Genomic DNA, 18920 nt, shown 5'->3' on the forward strand with positions numbered 1-18920 from the left:
ATTCATGGGGCCTATGTCCCCTTTGCTATTTTTCCAGTTTTACATTCACCCACTTAGCTTTTCAGTTTTTTTTTTTTAGCTTGTTGCTCTTTTGAAAGTCTGGCTTCATAATATACACCATATAGAGAAGTAGTGGACTAACTGCCTAACATTACACCTACAGGAGCTGTTCGGCTATGGAAACCCATACCACAAAGCTCCCAGCACAGTTTTTCTGCTGATGTTACTGCCACAGGAGGTTTGGAACTCTGCAGCTATTGAGTCAGCAAAGTGTTGGCAACTTTTACACACTATGCACCTTGGCAGTGGCGATCATGCTCTGTAACTTCGTAGCTATGTTCCTGTGGTTCCTAAATTCTTCCACTTTGCATTGATGCCACTTTCAGTTAAAGATCTAGGAGGAAGAAATTTTATAAGAGAAACCCCTGTCAGTATAACAGTTAGACTGCATTATGTATTTATACTTTGCTAGTAAAACTGGAAAAAAGGGCAGCGATTTATTGAAACATATGTAATAGAATGGAAATGCAGCATATAAGGCAAAAAACAGTAATTCTAAGAGCTTGAAAGTAAATATTTGGTATGACGTCCGCATATTCAAAGCTCTTATTTGGATGTTGGCTGCCTCTTGTCCCATTCTCTGTGAAGATGAACATACACTCCTTCAGTATTGATGAGGTCCAGGCTCTGGGGAGGCCAATCCATGACTTAGTGTTCCACTGTGTGTATGCTGTTACTGGCATGGTGTTTGGGATCATTGTGATGCCGAAAAATTAATCTCTTGCCAGTCAGATGCTTTCCAGATGGTGTTGGATTAATACCATGGCAGGTGAAGCAAAACATAGTGGTGCTGATGGTGCTTTTTTACCTTCAACATTGCATCAGTTTTGACATTTTCCTCAACACCATTGGCTTAAATGTTGCCCAAAAGTTCTACCACTCTCCTGACCCCCTTGGGAAAGACTTAGAACAGTTTGAGCCAAATATTTCAAATTTGGATTCATTGATTTCCAGTTCTTGTGTAATTTGGCATACCGCAGTTGTTTCCTCCCCATTTCCTTCCTTAATAATGGCTTCTTGATATCCAGTGAACTAATTTCTGGATTCAGTGAACAGTACATGGATTAACTGAAAGGTCAGTTAATCCATGACAGGTCGTTGCTGGGTTTTTAAAAAGTTGTTAAGGACATGACTTTCAGATAATGTTCATCTGCAGTTGATAGGCTTTATTTGACGTGAACTTTTTCTTTTGCCCTCCACTCTTCCAGTTTCCTCATATTTGTTAAGGAAGCATTGCGCACAACGCTGAGATCTTTGAGTTCTTTGGTACAAAAATACAATGTTATGAATGTCTAACTGTATTAGTATATTCTACAGAGTGAATTCATAAAATGGGAACAAATTTTGTGTTTTTGCGCATAACAAACCTGAGATAGGTGCCGTTTAATGCTTGAAATATTCACAGGTCAGTGTCAAGAGGCTTAAAAGACAAAAAATCGTTCCTCTGAAAATGGTCAGGTACAAGAGCTGGATTGAAAATGGGTAAAAAAGTAGCCAATATCCTGTCAAAAAACCTTCGAGAATTATTGCTCACGACCATTTAAAAACATTACGAGAGCGTCTGGCTCATTGGAAGCAAAATATTAAAAAAATGAGAGGTAGTGTAGGTGTGCTAACGAGGTGGCGGTGGATTGTTAATTATCTTTACTGTTGTGCAGTCTGTTCACTGGTGTAGTTTATGTTTCCAGAGCATACTGATGAGACTGTAAATTAACTGTAGGTACATTGTTTGTTCTCCATTTTGCATTACATACGATAACCCACCCTGCTCAGATTGCTTAGTCTGGAGGCATTTCACATTACAGGCCCTTGCCATATGGTGTTTGTCTGACTGGAAGGGTAAAGTCAATATGACACTGATACATTTCTGCCTGTTTTATACTGTTGCAGTAATTCAAGGTGATCCACAAACTGTTTGGGGAACCGTCATTTTAGCTTGGAACAAAATTGAAAGGAGAGGAGACACTGAGTGGCAGAGTGAAAGGACAAACCGGTGCCAAGAGGGAATTGTCGGACTACCTGTGCTGAAAGATTTGTGTTGAATTAGATTGTATGAGGCCATTTAAAGGCTGATGTCAGATTTAAAAACGCCTGGTGAAATATAGGAAATGGTGATGGTACATTAATTTGTCCACTGAGTGATACATTGCTCGAAGAGGAGCATAAAAGTGAAAAAAAAAATGACTGAAAAATTACCAGCTGTCAAGGACAAGGATAAAAATAACATCTCCAGATCAGCCATTGGTTGTTTGCCAAAACTGGCAATATTACAGCATCAGTCAACATGAATACATATTGATTTTTTTGTCCCAAGAACATAGGCATGCAGTGCTGTCCAGAGGTTTTAGGTACTTTAAGGTGTTTGCTTCCTTCCCATACACAGTATCAATTTGGAGACATTTAGAAAGCACAAAACTGAACTATTTATTTACAAATATGATACAAGGTAATGCTATGTAATGCAAAAAATCACTTCAAAATTTGAACCATGTTGTGGGTTAAATTTAGGTCAGAGTTCAGCAATTAGTGTTTAAGTATGAAACTGTTCATAATGATCCAACAGGCAATTTGAATAACATGTCCAGTGTCTGCTGTCCTGTAGTATTAATGCTAACCCACCATCTAGCTTTTCTAGCCAAACATTCAAACTAACCACAGAAATCAGACTTTCAAATCGAGGCAACATGCCACCGCAACAATTCCCCTTTGTCAGCTGAATGCTCGGCTCAATGCTGATTAATGAGCTGAGGTCAGAGCCTCCCCAGGAGGAAGGTGCCATTATCTACAATACTGTGCTTGTGGGAATTTCTGAATGGAGGTGAAGCCAGGAAAAGGCAATCAGTGTTAATCACAATGAAAGAGCACGCACTTTGATCTAAGCCCTCCTTCCTTTCGCTCCCTTCGTCTCTCTCTCTCGGGAAATAAACAGATCCAGCAGAGACTAGTTAGGCCATGTTTAGTTTCTTTTCAAGGTTTTGGCTATCATTATGGGCTCATGAATAAAAAATATCCAGTAGTTTTTGACTTCTTTTTTTTTGGCTGTAGGTTGCTTTTTCAGCCTGGGTGCAGTGAATGAAACTGAGTTACTTTATTCAGATGCTTTGTTCATCCCCATATCTTTCCTGATGTTTCATTAAGCCAGCTGCAGCGACTCATTATGTGTTTGTACAAATCACTGGGGAAATGGCTGTGCTCTTATCAGGTTTTCTACTTTTTATGGTCTTGTAGTTGTGCTATTAAATCTTTAAGTAATGTAATCATTAAAAGGCCAGAACAGTCCTCTGGATGTAGTATAGCAATAAATAATTTATGTATGTATCTCATTCACTGTTTTAAAAATTAAACTATTAAAGCCTGACTCCAGAAGATATATTGTCAACACTGTTTGTGGTTCAGTTTTGTCGCACCTCTTCTCAAATAAGACCACAGAGCATGCTGAAACCTGGGAGAGCTTCATTAAACTGCAGCACCGAGTTTTCCTGCCTCTCTTTTGTTAATAGCATCCTTTCCCCTATTCATCTGTTTCAGGACTCAGATTCACTTCACAGTGGCCATTGATTTCACAGCATCAAATGGTGAGTGTTTCAACAACCATCGCCCTGCTCTGCCTCCATTTGTCATCTCATGTATAACTACAGGATTTTCTATTATTCAAAGAGGGGCTGGAGTTTTCTCTCTGCCTGTGATCTCCCTTTTTTTTATCAAGGTGTTCACATGTCAGACACTATTAAGTGCTCCTTCCATCCTGCAATATATAAAAAAAACTTTAAATCATATTAGTGATAATTAAAAAAGTATATATACAGAAACATGTACAAATGTAGAAATGCACAAAATCAAAAATCTACAGTGGCCGGAGACTTTGGTTTGAATAAAAGTTGTGCGCTTGTGTACACTTGTGATCGTGTTGCCTGTGTGACGATTACTTCAAATGCAGTGACTGGGTTTGCAGCTGCTTGCAGTCAGTTGCCCTTTTCAAAGTGACCGGTGCATCAAGACAGCGATAAAGTGGCAATAAACTGGAGTCAGTCACTATCAGTATGAAACTGAATGGGTTCAAGTTAGTAATTACATGCAGTGTTTGTGATATTAAGGTGATTAACTGTGATAAATGCATAAAAGCTGCAAATGTGTCACCATCTGTTGCCGTTTACATACCAAGAAATTCACATTTACTGCTAACATTCAGTCAGAACCTCAGAACACCATAGATTTGACACAGAAATTCAGAAATTCCACCGCAAATAGTGACATAATTACTTCAGGATGTTGATTTAACTGCAAAATGACATAGGTGCTCTGCAATTTGCTCTTATTTAGGAATACAAGCAGAATACAACCAGCTCAGTTGAGTTCCTGATGCGTAGGAGACGTCTTGTGGTGCAGACTGACTGCATTTTGAGAGCAATCTGTCTGTGTTATAAATGAGTTCAACTCAATTCAATTGAATGTTATTTATATACAGCCAATTCACATCAACAATTGCGTCGAAGTCCTTTATATTCTAGACCCTGCATTAATGGAGAGAAAATCCCAGCAATAAGTTGTACCATGTTCAGAAGTGATTAAACTTATGTGAAAAACGCCACTAGGTTTGCAAGAAACCTTAGATCAGTCACAATCCTCAAAGCATTATTGCCACAGGCTAAGGGGACAATTGCCAACATCACTAAGAGGGTAAATTTCACTGGCTGACTGGCCGGGTTGCACTCCCAGGTGTGTGGCTGTGCTGAGTCAGGGTTTTCCCCTCACAAGCAAGAGGTTTCCAGGATGTGGATTTGAGGCAAGACAGCGTGTTGGTTAAATAGCAGTTCATGCGAAGGTAACTGCTCATTTAACGACATTTTCCACAAATAGTTTAGAGATATTTGCAGAGAGTGAAGTTGAAATAACAAACAGTTGAAATTTTGGAAAGTCTGTCTGTTGCTGATTGCGTCATTGCTTGGCCGCTTGCGTGCACAGCCGGGATTCTTAGTTTCTTGGGCTGGCTTTTCCCATAGTGCCTCACACATCTTATGGCCTTCACAGTCACCAGATGTCAGCATAACTAAATACCTAGGGTAGATTTTAAACCAACGTGCTTCACAGCACCATCTGCTCCACCATCACTAACAAAATACCAAGGGAATATCTTTTGGAAGAACAATTTTTCATCCCTCCAGTAGAACTAACACCACGGCACACAGAAGACACTTTATGCCAATGTTTATTTTAATTAGTTATCTGTCTCTGCATAATGTTTAATTGCATTTAAGATTTAAAATATAAAAGTAGATGACCAGTCAAGCACAGATGCCAAATCCTCTCAGCTAAAGTGTCTTTTTTAGTGTAATCAAACACAAGTATTTATAGTATTTCTAATGAACATTCGTTAGATCCATCTGGGATAAGTTGTAATAAGAATAAGAGAAAAATATATTCAGTGGTATCATTGATTTGTTTAATAATATTATCCAACTACTCAATCAGCAAACATATTAATTCTGTGAGATCATTTTGAAGGGCTCTTATTATCTGAAGGGAAGCCTTATAGTGCAAAATAAACAGATACCAAGTTTTACTGTTATTATTTTCAATAAGGCAGTCATCTCCTCAAACCCAAATCTTCAGTTTAGCTTTAGTTTGCTCTTGTTTCCCTGCCTCGGCTGTCAGTTTCCTCTCAGTCTGATGGTCTGCATCAATGACTCTGACTTCTCTCTTCTTAAAAGGAAATCCATCACAGTCCACTTCACTACACTACATGAACCCATACCAGATGAATGCCTATGCCATGGCCCTGAAGGCAGTTGGAGAGATCATCCAGGACTATGACAGTGATAAGATGTTCCCTGCCCTAGGATTCGGTGCTAAGCTGCCCCCTGATTGGAGGGTTTCCCACGAGTTTCCACTGGTGAGTAAACTACGGGATTATTTTAGACACCGACTTTGTATTTCGGCATCTGGTTCATTGACTTAATCTAAATCAGTGGGAAGATGATTTTGGCCCTCCCACTGGAGGTGATCCCAGGGAGTGCTCATTTGTGTGTTTATTTTCTACGTGTGGGTAAGCATGTTGAATGTGCAGTGTAGATGTGTGCATTTTGAGATAAAAGCAGCTACATCTCTGACATGCGGAGTTCAGGCTGAATTCCATTTACCTTTTATAGTGCAAATTAGGTTCTGTAAGGCTGACGGCTTCTTAAATCAATTTAGCTTCACTCAGTAATGTGCTCTGGCTGCTGCATAGTACAGCCTAATGAGGACTGTGTCTACAGGGTAATGTCTGCATCACTCCGTGTTTCCATTAAAACTTGTGAATTAAGATTCATCTCAGCATATAATTGAAGTCTTTTTTTCCTTGCCGTACTCATGTAAGTGGGTTTAAAAGTAAAGTTAAGTCTTGAGTGAAATTTTTCTTATACTGTGTATGTTTGCTTTGGACTGTGCCTTAATGGGCAAGGATGCTAACCTTTGAAGCAAAGTTTGACAAGAACATCTCTGGCGGCTAAAACAGTGTTTTCAAAATGCCATTCAGCCCTCAACTCCACACCAGTATTTAGAAGTACCCGTGGTACTTGAGAGCACATACAGTTACTGCATCACTATTGTTATAATATTATTTACAGTATTGATTAGCTTTGACCAAATTTCAGCCTGGAGTTCCTCTGCTCTGCTTGCACAGTTATGAGGCAAGTGAGTCTTTTGAACTTGTTGTTATTTCTAACTCCAGAACATGCAAATCTAAATAGCTGTTGGCTTTAATCACTTTTTCACTTGATATGTATTTCTGTGTAATAAGTAAGGGTGTAGTCTAAAGTGAGTAACAAAGACCAAACACTCCTCAAAAATCTAAGTTGAAGTGACTCAATCAAACATTTAGTTACAAACAGTAGAGGGTTGCAAGATTGATCGTAAAAGACATGAAACTAGCAGAAACCTGTGATGCTTCAGTGTCAACATGTTGTCCTGAGGTACAAACTACCAAGTGCTCAGACAGAAAACATGACCACCACTAAATAACATTCACAAATTTAATCTTTGAGATTAGGCCAGGAAATGTATGAAGATAGAGATTTTTAAAGGTTTTAGAACTGTTGAAATGAGAGTGCCTCTTGATGGAGCAGATGGATGGGTGCGTGGCTGGATCACTTATAGACATCAGACACCACTTCACCACTGGCGCCAGCACAGTGGTGAAGGTTCTGGTATGGACTGTGCTCATTAAGGATGAGCAAGTTGGAGCTTTTATACAACTCCCAGACCTTCTGCCAGCTACTGGAAGATACCACACAACACTGAAGCATTCAAGAGGGCGATGAATTTTATGTAGGACAATGCTCAAGGCATCAGAGCCACTTAAGAGAGCTCAAGAATGACTGAATAATAACCTAACCTTTTCTTCCTCACATGGCTTAAATCCCACTGATAATTTGTGAGCCTGTCTCAGTGCTGAGCTTTACTGACAGTGCAGGGGAGTCTGTGTTTTCTTCTTCATTAAAAATTGATTGCAAAAAGTGGAATAGCTGTTAAACCGCTGGTTATATTGGACACTGAATATTTTTAAAAGGCCAAAATGTTGTTTAATTAAATTTTCTGTTGCATTTGTTACATTTGTAACAAACAAACTTCCTTAAGCTTTTTCTTTGCTAAATATTTTGATTTGCAGTTGAGTAAAACTGATTGAGAGCACTGCTTTTAGAAAATTAAATAAATGTAGTCCTAAATAAATAATTTTGTCTCTTAGCTGTGCACGCAGTGGATATGGTTCAGTTTGTGGCTATGATTAGGACAAAACACTACTTTAAATCAAGCTCTGTATGAATTTTTAATTCTTTAATGTGTTAAGTAATTTTTAACTACTTTTGTGGAGGAGCTTTGCAAAAGATGATTGAGGAAATCTGGCCATCCTGCCCATACAGAAAAAGAAATTTCAACCACTACCATTCACAATTTAAGTTATGTTGTATTGTTTTAGTCATGAATGGGTTTCATACATGCAAAGCTCACCGATGGGACCTGAAATGATCCTTAACCTGCTAGTCCCCTTCACATGAACTTTACTGTACAGCATAAAGATTGCATGATGTTTGATTTCACCGATTTGCAGGTAATGGTCTAGTGAATTGTGCTACTCGAGTAACCCTGGTGTCTAAATCAAAGTAATTTCAGTAGCATCACTGGTGATTTGTGGCTTAAGCCCTTTTCTTCAGTTTCACCATCATCACGTGCTTCACATGGTTGCTGCTAAACTTCATACAAATACAGAGCTTTAAAACAGGTTATCACTAAGCTTTCCAGTCTGGTTTGGTCCAACATGCTGCTGATTATAAGTAGAGTGACCGTCTTGCTAGCAAACATACTGGAGTATTTAGCACATCCACTTGTATTCATCTGATTGAAAAAAAAATCTAATGAATCACAGTTTGACTCCAGCACCCCCGTAACCATAAAGTGACTAAGTGGAAGAGGATGGATGATAGTGTTGTTCTTACTGCTGGATCTGTAAATGAGAAGCATTTTGAATGGACCCCCCATGTAGACTTACATTTATGATAATTATGGGGTTCATGACTCGTCTATGCTGTCCCCGGGTGACCCAAATATTAATTTTAACAGGTTAAATACATTTTTTATTGATTGTTCCACTCTGCCATTGTTGTAGTTTTTGTACCATTTATGTCTTGTTGTTTTCCCTCAGAATGGCAACGTTGACAACCCGTACTGTAACGGTATGGAGGGGATTCTTGAAGCGTACCATCAAAGCCTTAAGACAGTTCAGCTCTATGGACCCACCAACTTCGCTCCTGTTGTTAATCATGTGGCAAGGTACCAACGCAAACATCTGTCCCAGTGGATATATGACAGAGCGCAGTCGGCCTTTCTTTGAAAGTCAGTCTGTAAATAATCTTCAGCAGGCAGCCATGCCATCAGAGGCATTAGGACACTGAGTGATGGTTTCTCTGTGAATTGAGTAGAAATAATGAAGGGAAAATAAACAATCAGCTGCCAGGCTAAGACAAATAGAAATGGTAATCAGGGATTTGTGGTGCCAGACATTTATTTTGCAGACATATAATGTGATGAACGTGGGGAGGTAAGGCGGCGTCTCTGGGAGGGAACTTGTAAATGGTCATGCAGCCTTTCGTGACATGTATCGATGAGCCACGCTAGTCACTTAATGAGTTTTACTGTAAATGGGGCATGGCATTAATTCACCATTACAAACTTCTTGTCACTGCAAATAGAGTAAGTCCACAAAGTGAATTAAAAAGCTGTGTCTACAAACCAGCAGCAGTACATTAAACACACAGAAGACATAATGTGCTGTTCGCGGTTAAAAACAGTCGTGATATTACTATATTAAGGCCCACGTATATAACGTGTCCCTGTGATCTGTGTTTCAATACTCCACCCCCCCCGTCCCTAAAATAAGTGTATATTTGTTAATATTTTCACCATAAGGATTAGTCTTGTAGTGGATTAATAGAGCTTATGCAAAAAGATTTATTTAATAAAACGACGTGCAAAATTTAAACTAACAAAATCTATCTATCTATCTATCTATCTATCTATCTATCTATCTATCTATCTATCTATCTATCTATCTATCTATCTATCTATCTATCTATCTATCTATCGATCGTAAGTAGATCATCTTTATTGTTAATCAAAAAGTTAAATCAAAATACAAATCTGATCAATATGTTAACAGAGAAATGTAGTCTGACTAGTGAAAATGTTTTCATCTGAAGGGCTTTTATGTCACTTTTTGTTTCAGTATTAGTTTTGCGGGTTTCATGTAGATAATATTTGCTTTCCTCTCTTTTTTTTTTACTGATTTGTATAATAACAGTTATAAACTGTGAAGAATCCTTTCCCCAGTAGTGTTGTAGAGTGGGAGGAGCTATTTCAAGCCTGGAATCATCCAGTCTTAGAGCTTAAAATCCTGTTATATGCCTCGCTAACAACTGGCAGAAGCTAAAGATTAGGGTGTTGAGATAACTGAAAGCACAAACTGCAGCTTAAATTAATTTAATTTAAAACCCACCAAAGCAAACATTCCCCTACAGACCTTTATACATCATGTCAAGGAATAAAAAAAACAGAATAAGTAAAAGTCTCAGAAGGATGCCCAATGTAAAACTGATGTTAAGATAACTATTTGCATAACCAGGAAATGATCTTAACAATGCAGTTCAACTTTTCCATCCACCACAAGCAGAAAGCTGATAAATTATTGAAGTCAGGAAATGTTGGTAAAAGGGGGAAAGATGTTCATGCATGATGCATAATGTATAGTAAATGTAGGATGTTGAGTTGTTAATGTTTTAGCTAGTTTAAGGATCTCATCTGTGTAGGAATCTATAAATTGAGTTTGACTCTACTGTTAGTACTCTGCTAATACGCTCAACAGTCTCCAGTGAGTGTGGCCTACATTGTTGTAAGTCAGCTAAGGAAGACAAATGTCCCTTTAATCCCCTAAACAGCAGCCATCGCTTTTGCTGTTGTCACAGACAGGGCACGCTCTTTGATTAAACTGTCGGTGCCTCACAGTCAATTTGACCAAGCGGGATGCAAAGAGTGAAGCTTCACCTCTGACCTGTCCTTGGCTCTCGCAATGATCTGCCACATTTCTCCCTCTTTTTTTGCTCATCAAGTCTAGTCAGATGAATGCAAGGCAATCAATAATGTTCCAGAAGAATAAGACTGCTGCACTTGCATAAACAGTTTAATAAATTATTCATAGAGCAGCCAGCGATGGGCGATTGAATCTAGGCCACACTCGCTGTGGTGTCTCTGATGGGTTTCGTAATAGTGTCTGGATAGACCTCTGAGACGTGAAGAGCTATACAACATATTTTACTTCTTTACGTGTCTATATTAAGCTCTTGTGTCACACACTGTGCGGAGAGGGAGTTTGTTTCTGACGAATATATTTTTTAATGTATTTTTTATCTCTCACACAGTAGTTTTCTGCTCCTCTAAGAGTTTCTCTCTGGTTGCTCCTGCATGCGCGCTTTTCATAACTTTTTTTTTTTCTAACATGAGCTGTTGTGCTTAAATCATTCTGTGCTGGTGATTTCTTGCACCCAGGTATGCAGCAGCAGTGCAGGACGGATCTCAGTACTTTGTCCTGCTCATCATCACTGATGGAGTGATTTCGGACATGGCTCAGACCAAGGAGGCCATAGTGAATGTAAGTGCTGATTTAACACTAGCCTGAGGATATTAACCTCTCTCTCTCCATTCTCCTCCACTCTGCGGGACATTGGCTTTGCAGGTGCTTTAAGCTTACTGTGGCACTGTTCTCAGGCTTTCTGTTACTTTGAGGGTTTATAAGCCAGTAGCACTGGATTTGAGGATTTATGGGATGTTTTCTACCCCACTTCTTAGAGGCTCAGTTTGTCCAATATTTTTCTTTCTTTCTGAGACCCTCAGGAAGCTTAGAGGCTCAGCTGAGAGTCAACCTCTGTACTATAGATGCGTTGTCTGATCTGAGATCTGAGGCAACAGTTTTGTCAATTTTTTTAAAGTTTAATTGTGTTTGTTTTGTCCTGTACTGCCTGCTGCATATTTCATGTGTCTTGACAACACTGCAGCTCACCTTTGGCTGGAATCTGCCCACAGCGGTAAGGCTGACAATCAGTCATCGTCGAGCAGGTAGAGCCTCACAGGAACACAGTGTTCAGACCCCCAGCAGACTGGGTTTAAAGGGAATTTGCGACTGTTAATCAAACCATTCGAACAGCCACACCTTCCTTTTAAGATCTTGTCTGCTGCTCTGCGCTCTGCTCAGCCTAAACCTGCCACCTCCTGCAGCCACTGGACCTGACTTCACTCTCCTTGGATGGAAGAGCTTCATTAGGTATTCAGCCTTTGCCCTGGAACGATGAATCATAAACAAGTAGCTGTGTCCAACACTCATCTCTGCATTTTTTTTTCTTTCTTCCAGGCTCTGCTGTGTCATGAGAGCTAATTTAAAATACTGTACAGAGCAAATATTGACTGGTAATTTTCCTGCTAATGGCCACACTGTATGGTACTGTATTTTACACAGCTTAGCCTTCAGGGATTGATATATCCACTTATCTGACAGAACAGCCTCGGAGGTAAATACACTCTGCAACTCTTTTCCCTTGATGTTTTTCCTTGAAACTGAAAATTTCATTTTAATAAAATTGTAAAGCAGAGCCTGTTTTTAGCCCGAGAGGCACAGCCATAAATTAATTTGTATGTGAAATTTAGATTATATCTGCAGTTGTCACTTTGCTGTTTGGGTAAGACTGACTCAGGAACCTCATAAAACCGTGGATATTTTCCTGTTAGGGAGCTTAATTTGGGTCTTCATCTTCGAGCTTCGGTGAGATGGAGCAACCTGATACAGAATACGTAACAGTGTTGGACAGAATCAAATGAAAGCTACTGCAGAGGCAATGTACCAATTTAGATTTTGTGGTAAAAGTTTGTTTAAACAAGAACTGAAGAATTAAATTCATTGAGTTGATTGAAACATGGTGGTTCCATTCTTCCTGTCCCAAAATATTTCTGTAGTCCTTTAATATTAAATGAAACTGCTGATATCAGAGCGGATATCTGCTGAGTCCCTTTATATTTATTGTGGTTCTCTGCAGTGAAAGTGAAGCATCAGAAAAACTGGGGGAGTGACACTTTACAGTACATGCAAAGTAACAAATGGTGTAAACTGAATAATTCAGCTCAACCAACAATATCAGCTTTGGCAAGTATATACCTGAGGGTTTTGGTCTGCTGGAAACTAGGAAAATAGAATATATAGGCTATTTTGTACGAGAACAAGAGGTCATGAGGAATAACACTAGTGGAGAAAAGAAATAAATCAGGAATAGAGGCTGAGGGAGAAAAACGATAGAGACCATGAAAGGGGAGGTCCTCCTCAGTCTATTTACTCCTATCTGTGACAGGCCTCTCCCCTTGAGAGGTTTTTCCAGGAAAGCTGACCTACTTTTGCCCCCGTGAATGCATTTCTACCACAAGCATATATCATTCATTCATTCGTGCCAGGGCTTTCACGTTCTGCACACCAATGCCATGGTCTGAATTTATGCAGTGCAGTAACCTCTACACCACAAACCGTTGAGAAGATGCTCCCTTTCATCTTCTAGATTTATGATTTGTTTTGACTGTAGTTAAATAGACACAACATGGGGCCCTTTTCTGTTCTGATGTTAAAGGCATTTGAATCATTTCTATAAGCAAACTTGAATAAATGGTTTTATACTGAGTGGTATTTGCAGGATTTCTGCAAACTGCAAGAGCATTGTATAACCTTATGTTCTTTAACTACGATGAGATTGTGAATGTGTGTATATTGGTTAGCTAACACATGCGTGCTGACAGTTGTTCCACCTCGAAGGCCCTGATTTGAATAATGCATTTTGTGTTTTCCCTTGGCTCCTTTTGGAACAAAACTATACAACACAATGTGATGTGTAACATAGTCAAGACAACGTTATTATGCTATTTCTAATTTATATTTGTCTTATTTTATCTTGCCCATTATCATTTATGTCTTCTCTGGGGAACTGTGCATGTCGGTTCATACTGACTGTTTTAATGAGATGTGTGTTGGTGGATAAATAAACGTAATTGGAAATGTAACCCTTTCATGCTCTGTGAAAAACTTTGATGGCTTTGGTTCTTTTTTGTTTTTTTGAAAGAAAATATTGTATTCCTGGCGTGTGACTGACAACTAACTGTTTCTTCTTCTTGTTTATGACAGGCAGCCAAACTCCCCATGTCTATCATCATTGTTGGAGTTGGCCAGGCTGAGTTTGATGGTGAGAATACTAACTAAACACAAAATATGTGGAAAGCACTTTGTTGCCTCTTCGGATTAGGGATGGTTTGTTTTATTAAACCAGCTCAGACTTTCTGCAAAGAATAATAAATATTGTAAATCTCAGGCATCTCATGACTTCACAGTATGAAGACATATTTGCTCTGGAAAGTTTCCTGATGAACTAAAAAAGAGTGTATATATAATTTTGATGCTGAGGTATACTAGAGATTTTTGTTTAAAAATCCATTTTTGTTCTCTGTAGCAATGGTTGAGCTGGATGGTGATGATGTCAGAATCTCCTCACGGGGGAAGGTGGCAGAGAGAGACATCGTACAGGTGAGACGTCTCGGCTTGTCACGGGAAGGAACAGCTCATTTTCTATAAGCATAAAAACATTAGGAGACAGCAACCTTATTTTTTGTTTTTTTTTACTCCAGTGCAAAATATTTTTTAAAGTATGGCATCAGTTTTTCAAGACAAAATAATTTTCAATCATATTGGTGATCTCTTTATCTTCCAGCTACTTTATTCATACATACAGTCAGCATTAGTTTATGCACAGCTGTGGGTACCGCTGCAGCATTTCAGTCAGGCTGAGTTCTGGACTTTGACTGGGTCATTGCTGCATCTGGATTCTTTTCTTTTTCAGCTATTCTGTTTATATTTGCTACTGTGATTGGGATCGCTGTCCAGTTGCATCACCTAGTTTTAGCCAGGTCTCATACTTTGGACAGACACCCTACATTTGAATATTTTGGTAGGAGTTCACGGTTCACTCTATGACCAAAAGGTGCCCAGGTCCTGTGGCTGCAAAACAGGCCTAAATTACCACCGTGCTCGACAGCTGGTATGAGGTGTTTGTGCTGAAATGCTGTGATTGATTTTCTCCAGATGTGGTGCTGTGCATTATGGTCTCATCTGTCATTGTTACAGCACTTTTGTGATTTGTTCAGATGCCACACATTCTCCTGGCAACCCTTCCAAACAAGCCATACTTATTCAGTCTTTTCATATTGTACTGTCATGAACATTAATGTTTAATATGCTAACTGAAGTCTGTAGAGTCTGAATCATAGTTCTTGGGGTTTTTTTGCAATTTGTCTCAGTATTGCACAGTCTGAGCTTGAGGTGAATTTGCTGGAAATGTGTTAAAACACATGTGAATGCTTGAGACCAGCAACCTGCCAAAACCTCTTCTTTAATAGAGGTGCTCACACTGGCTGAGGATCGTTTTAAGTGCATTTGATAAGCAGCACCTCGGTGCTACTTAAGCTTAGTCTTAACTCCCATGGAAGCAGTAAGAGTGTTTTTCACAGCACTTCTTATAGTTGTGAGAAAACTTTATTTTTTTCCACATGACTGTATGCACATAAATCTACCATGGACTACTGTGGAGTCTTGCAATAACAGGACCATAAACCTAGCAGAAAATCGTTTGCAGAATTTATAAATTAACTGAAAAGTATTTATTTTCTTATAGACTACATGGCTTATAAAATTCTCTCTGTAATCAGAGGAGTCGCCCCCTTCTGGACATTACAAAGAATTTTCAAACCTTGGTGCTCCTTTGATTCATCATTTTAGTGTACCAGCCAGGAAACCAGAAAACATTGCCGGTTTGGTTTTAAAGTAATGTGTTTCTTTCCTATGTCACAACAGTTTGTACCATTCAGAGACTACATGGACCGCACAGGTAACCATGTGCTGAGCATGGCCCGACTGGCTAAAGACGTACTGGCTGAGATCCCTGACCAGCTGATCTCCTACATGAAGAGCAGAGCCATTAAACCCAACCCTGTGCCAGTGTATTCGCCCAGTGATGAGCCGCCGACCAACCCCGTGTGAGCCCCTCCCCACCCACGCACACAAAGCTCTGCGTCGGGCAGAGCAAGGTTGAGATCGATGGGAACCACCAACACTTCTTTGAAGCAAAAATGCTTTCGAGGCCCTTCCGTAAATATTAATCCAGCGTAACACAAAGATGATGAGACTCCATTGTGGTTTGGAGCAGTGAGACTGCAGAGAGGAACCTGCTATGATGAGGGAGCTTACTCTCTCTGAGTGCTTGAGGACCGGAGCGCTGAGAGACCGGTGTGAAAGGAGCTTTCAGTTGTTCACTGTCAAACCTGGCAAAATGGTGATGTAATGGATAGCAAGTGAGCCCATAAAGAGGGCCTGTTTGAAGGCATAAATATATTAGGATGTGCCAGTGTGTATCATGTTTGTGATACCTTTTGGAATCAATGTGTGTAAACTAGGAAATCGTGTGTATACTAATTTATTTATTTATTGCAGAAATGATCTATTCCTTTTAGGGGGTTTTAAAGGGCGGGGTGTTAAAGTCATATTTCCCCAGAAGTTTTCCACCTTATATTTTGTGACCGGTATAATAAAAACGACCCCCATTTCTACTTTGATAAGGACTGTAATATAAGAGCATGTGACAAAACCCATTCAGCAGTTTATTAATCATGTTCACCTATGAATAATCTTTGATTGCAAGCTATAAAGTAGAGCACCTCCTGCGAGCTGTTGCCATATAGACATTTTAGCACCATGTGTTATACATCTTTCTTATATTTATATTTACAGAATGCACTAAATATTGTCCAAATAAAAAGCACAAAGGCAATAGTGGTGATAAGCTGAAAAACTCTTATTTTGAAAGGACTAGCCACAATGACAATAATGGAAAGGACCCCGGATTATGTTTTTGACATTGTCTGTTTTTATTTTAAATAGGATTATCACTACTATTATACTCATATTTAAATTAACTTGTATCTATCATAAAAACAAGCACATACTCACTTTTCCATGTAGTAAGCAAGGAAATGTAGATAAAACTATTCTCATGCTGCCATCATTTTCCATCTTGCTGCTTCTTTCCATTATGTTTGTTGTGGTGACAGTTTAATATCTGAGATTTGGTTCAGTATTTTTAAAGGAGCCTTCAAATACGGTATACTTTTGAAAGACTGATGTCAACTAACAGCCATTTTTCTCCTCATTAAATTTGATTTGTTTGTTTTTCCCCAGAATGAAGATTGAACAATCCATAAATCTTGCAACAGAGTAAAAAATATATTTAGGCACTGAGTGTTTTTTTTAAGTGACTGCACAAAACAAAAACAGACCATTTTATTTTATTCCATCCTGTCTGCTGTGTCCTCTGTGTCTCGACTGTTCTCAGATCATTTTGTTTTATACTAATGCACAACGGCCCATTTTATAACTCATCGGGATGCTATTTAAATGCTTAAAACCACAATTACACAATTCTGTTTTAAGATTTAGTTTAAGCTTGTTGATATATATATATATCGTTATGGCGACTGTGTATAAATTGTGTAAAAAGTTGACAGTTGTGGCCCAGTTGTGTACATCAAGTTATCCATATATAATGGCCATTTTCACATAGTCACTCAATATCTTGATCCAGATGTGCCTATTTATATGGAAACATATCCAAATTTAGTTACCCAGGTGTGATTCTGCCAGCATGTTTTAAGATGTACACACAGAAAATGTTGGAGATGATAAAACACTTGTGAGATTAGGACTATTTCAGCCAAAGGAGCTGGTACACACTGTCTCCGCCACTGCTCTGCACTTTTTTATACTTACAGCTCTTCACTAAGAATCTTTGAAGTAATAAATGCTACCAGTGTCATCGAGCCTTGTTGTACAATATTCAAAGTCAAGACTTGTTTACAATTCAGCTGTGGCATTTACATGGCCTCAAGGAAAAAGTAAACATTCATGGGTTTTATTAAGAAATTCCTTTCTGTTTTGTTAGCACATTATTCAGTGTTTCAAAATAATTTCACTCAATGAAACTGGAGAACTAACGTTTACAAATATTTTTTTGTGTTGTTCTCTGTGAATGTGAAGCTCGGTTGTGTTTTCTTTTGTGTTCGGAGTTAAATGTGTTTGCATAATTCATGTTGCTTTAGAGTTTTTGTTTGTTGTTCTTTGACTCCCATAGCTGTGTTGCTCTCAGAGAGCAGAAAGAGTCTGATGATACTGCAGAAAGTCAGTCCTGAGGTGCTGAACTCGTTCTGTCATGAGTCCAGCTCCATATTTGGGTTTTTTTTCCTTTAATTTTTTTTATTAGTGATGACATTTCCCTCTCGGAAGACAAAGCAGGGTTTAATCTGCCGACCGAGTTCTTGGTTCATCACATTTCAAATTAGGCTGAGTTACATAATGGTCAAAAATACCAGTATGCCTCTACAGAAAGCCATTCAACACGATGATAAAAAAATCCATAAAAACAGAAAATGTCCTGATAAGTCTTTTTTTTTTCTTTTACAGAAGTTTATGGGCATTTCTATAAATGTCAAATGGTAAAATTCAGTGTATGGTTGAAAATACGGGAAAACACCCCCCAAAAATGAATACGGATATTCTTTATTTTAAGATGCTACATACTGTACTGTATTTTTACCATTTCAGTGAATCTAAAGGAAATAATTTGTACTAAACACATTTATCATAAGATGATGTATGAACTCAATAACTTATAAATATAATTAATATAAATATATACAGGCCTGCACTGCTTTTTGAAATGCTTCATTCAGTATTTAATGATGACTCAAAAATATTTCTGTTGTGGATACAAATTTTGGTGACTGTTAAGTACGTGACGTACATTGCACGTGACACACAAAACAAACGCTAAGCGAGAACAGCCATCGCATTTGCAGGGGGACAATGAAAAAAGCATAATGTGAAAATCCAAAGAATTGGGATTTGTAATAAATCTTTTTTTTAAAAACTTTTAGATGTTAGAATTACTTTATGTATGACGATGTTCATGCAAAGTTTCATTCAGATTGGCCCACCCGTTAAGGAGGACATAGGATACATGCAAACATAATATATACATATACTGTGCTCGTTAAGCCTAAAACGCATGCAAATTTCCAAACTTTGTCTGTGGAGTTTTAAATAATAATTAATTAAAAAGTAGCACTGAAAGGTTTTATGCTGTTTTTCTGAGATAATAATAACAATTTCCCCCAGTGAAATCAGGAAACTTGATTTCACTGTGCAA

The 18920-nt window shown here is 38.6% G+C and overlaps 1 protein-coding gene across 2 annotated transcripts in view; it reads left to right on the plus strand.

The window, feature by feature from the left end:
- Positions 1 to 17216, plus strand: part of cpne5a (copine Va) — a 73816-nt gene extending 56600 nt beyond the window's left edge. For both annotated transcript variants that reach the window (XM_005478136.4, XM_003448216.5), the window contains 7 exons: positions 3589 to 3635; positions 5769 to 5950; positions 8738 to 8865; positions 11134 to 11236; positions 13799 to 13856; positions 14121 to 14194; positions 15518 to 17216. In XM_005478136.4, coding sequence (XP_005478193.1) covers positions 3589 to 3635; positions 5769 to 5950; positions 8738 to 8865; positions 11134 to 11236; positions 13799 to 13856; positions 14121 to 14194; positions 15518 to 15703 — 778 coding nt within the window. In that variant the 3' untranslated portion in view covers positions 15704 to 17216. The remainder of the gene's footprint in view (positions 1 to 3588; positions 3636 to 5768; positions 5951 to 8737; positions 8866 to 11133; positions 11237 to 13798; positions 13857 to 14120; positions 14195 to 15517) is intronic.
- The last annotated feature ends 1704 nt before the right edge of the window (positions 17217 to 18920 follow it).

The sequence above is a fragment of the Oreochromis niloticus genome, linkage group LG20 (genome assembly GCF_001858045.2).
Source record: "Oreochromis niloticus isolate F11D_XX linkage group LG20, O_niloticus_UMD_NMBU, whole genome shotgun sequence".
Classification (NCBI taxonomy): domain Eukaryota; kingdom Metazoa; phylum Chordata; class Actinopteri; order Cichliformes; family Cichlidae; genus Oreochromis; species Oreochromis niloticus.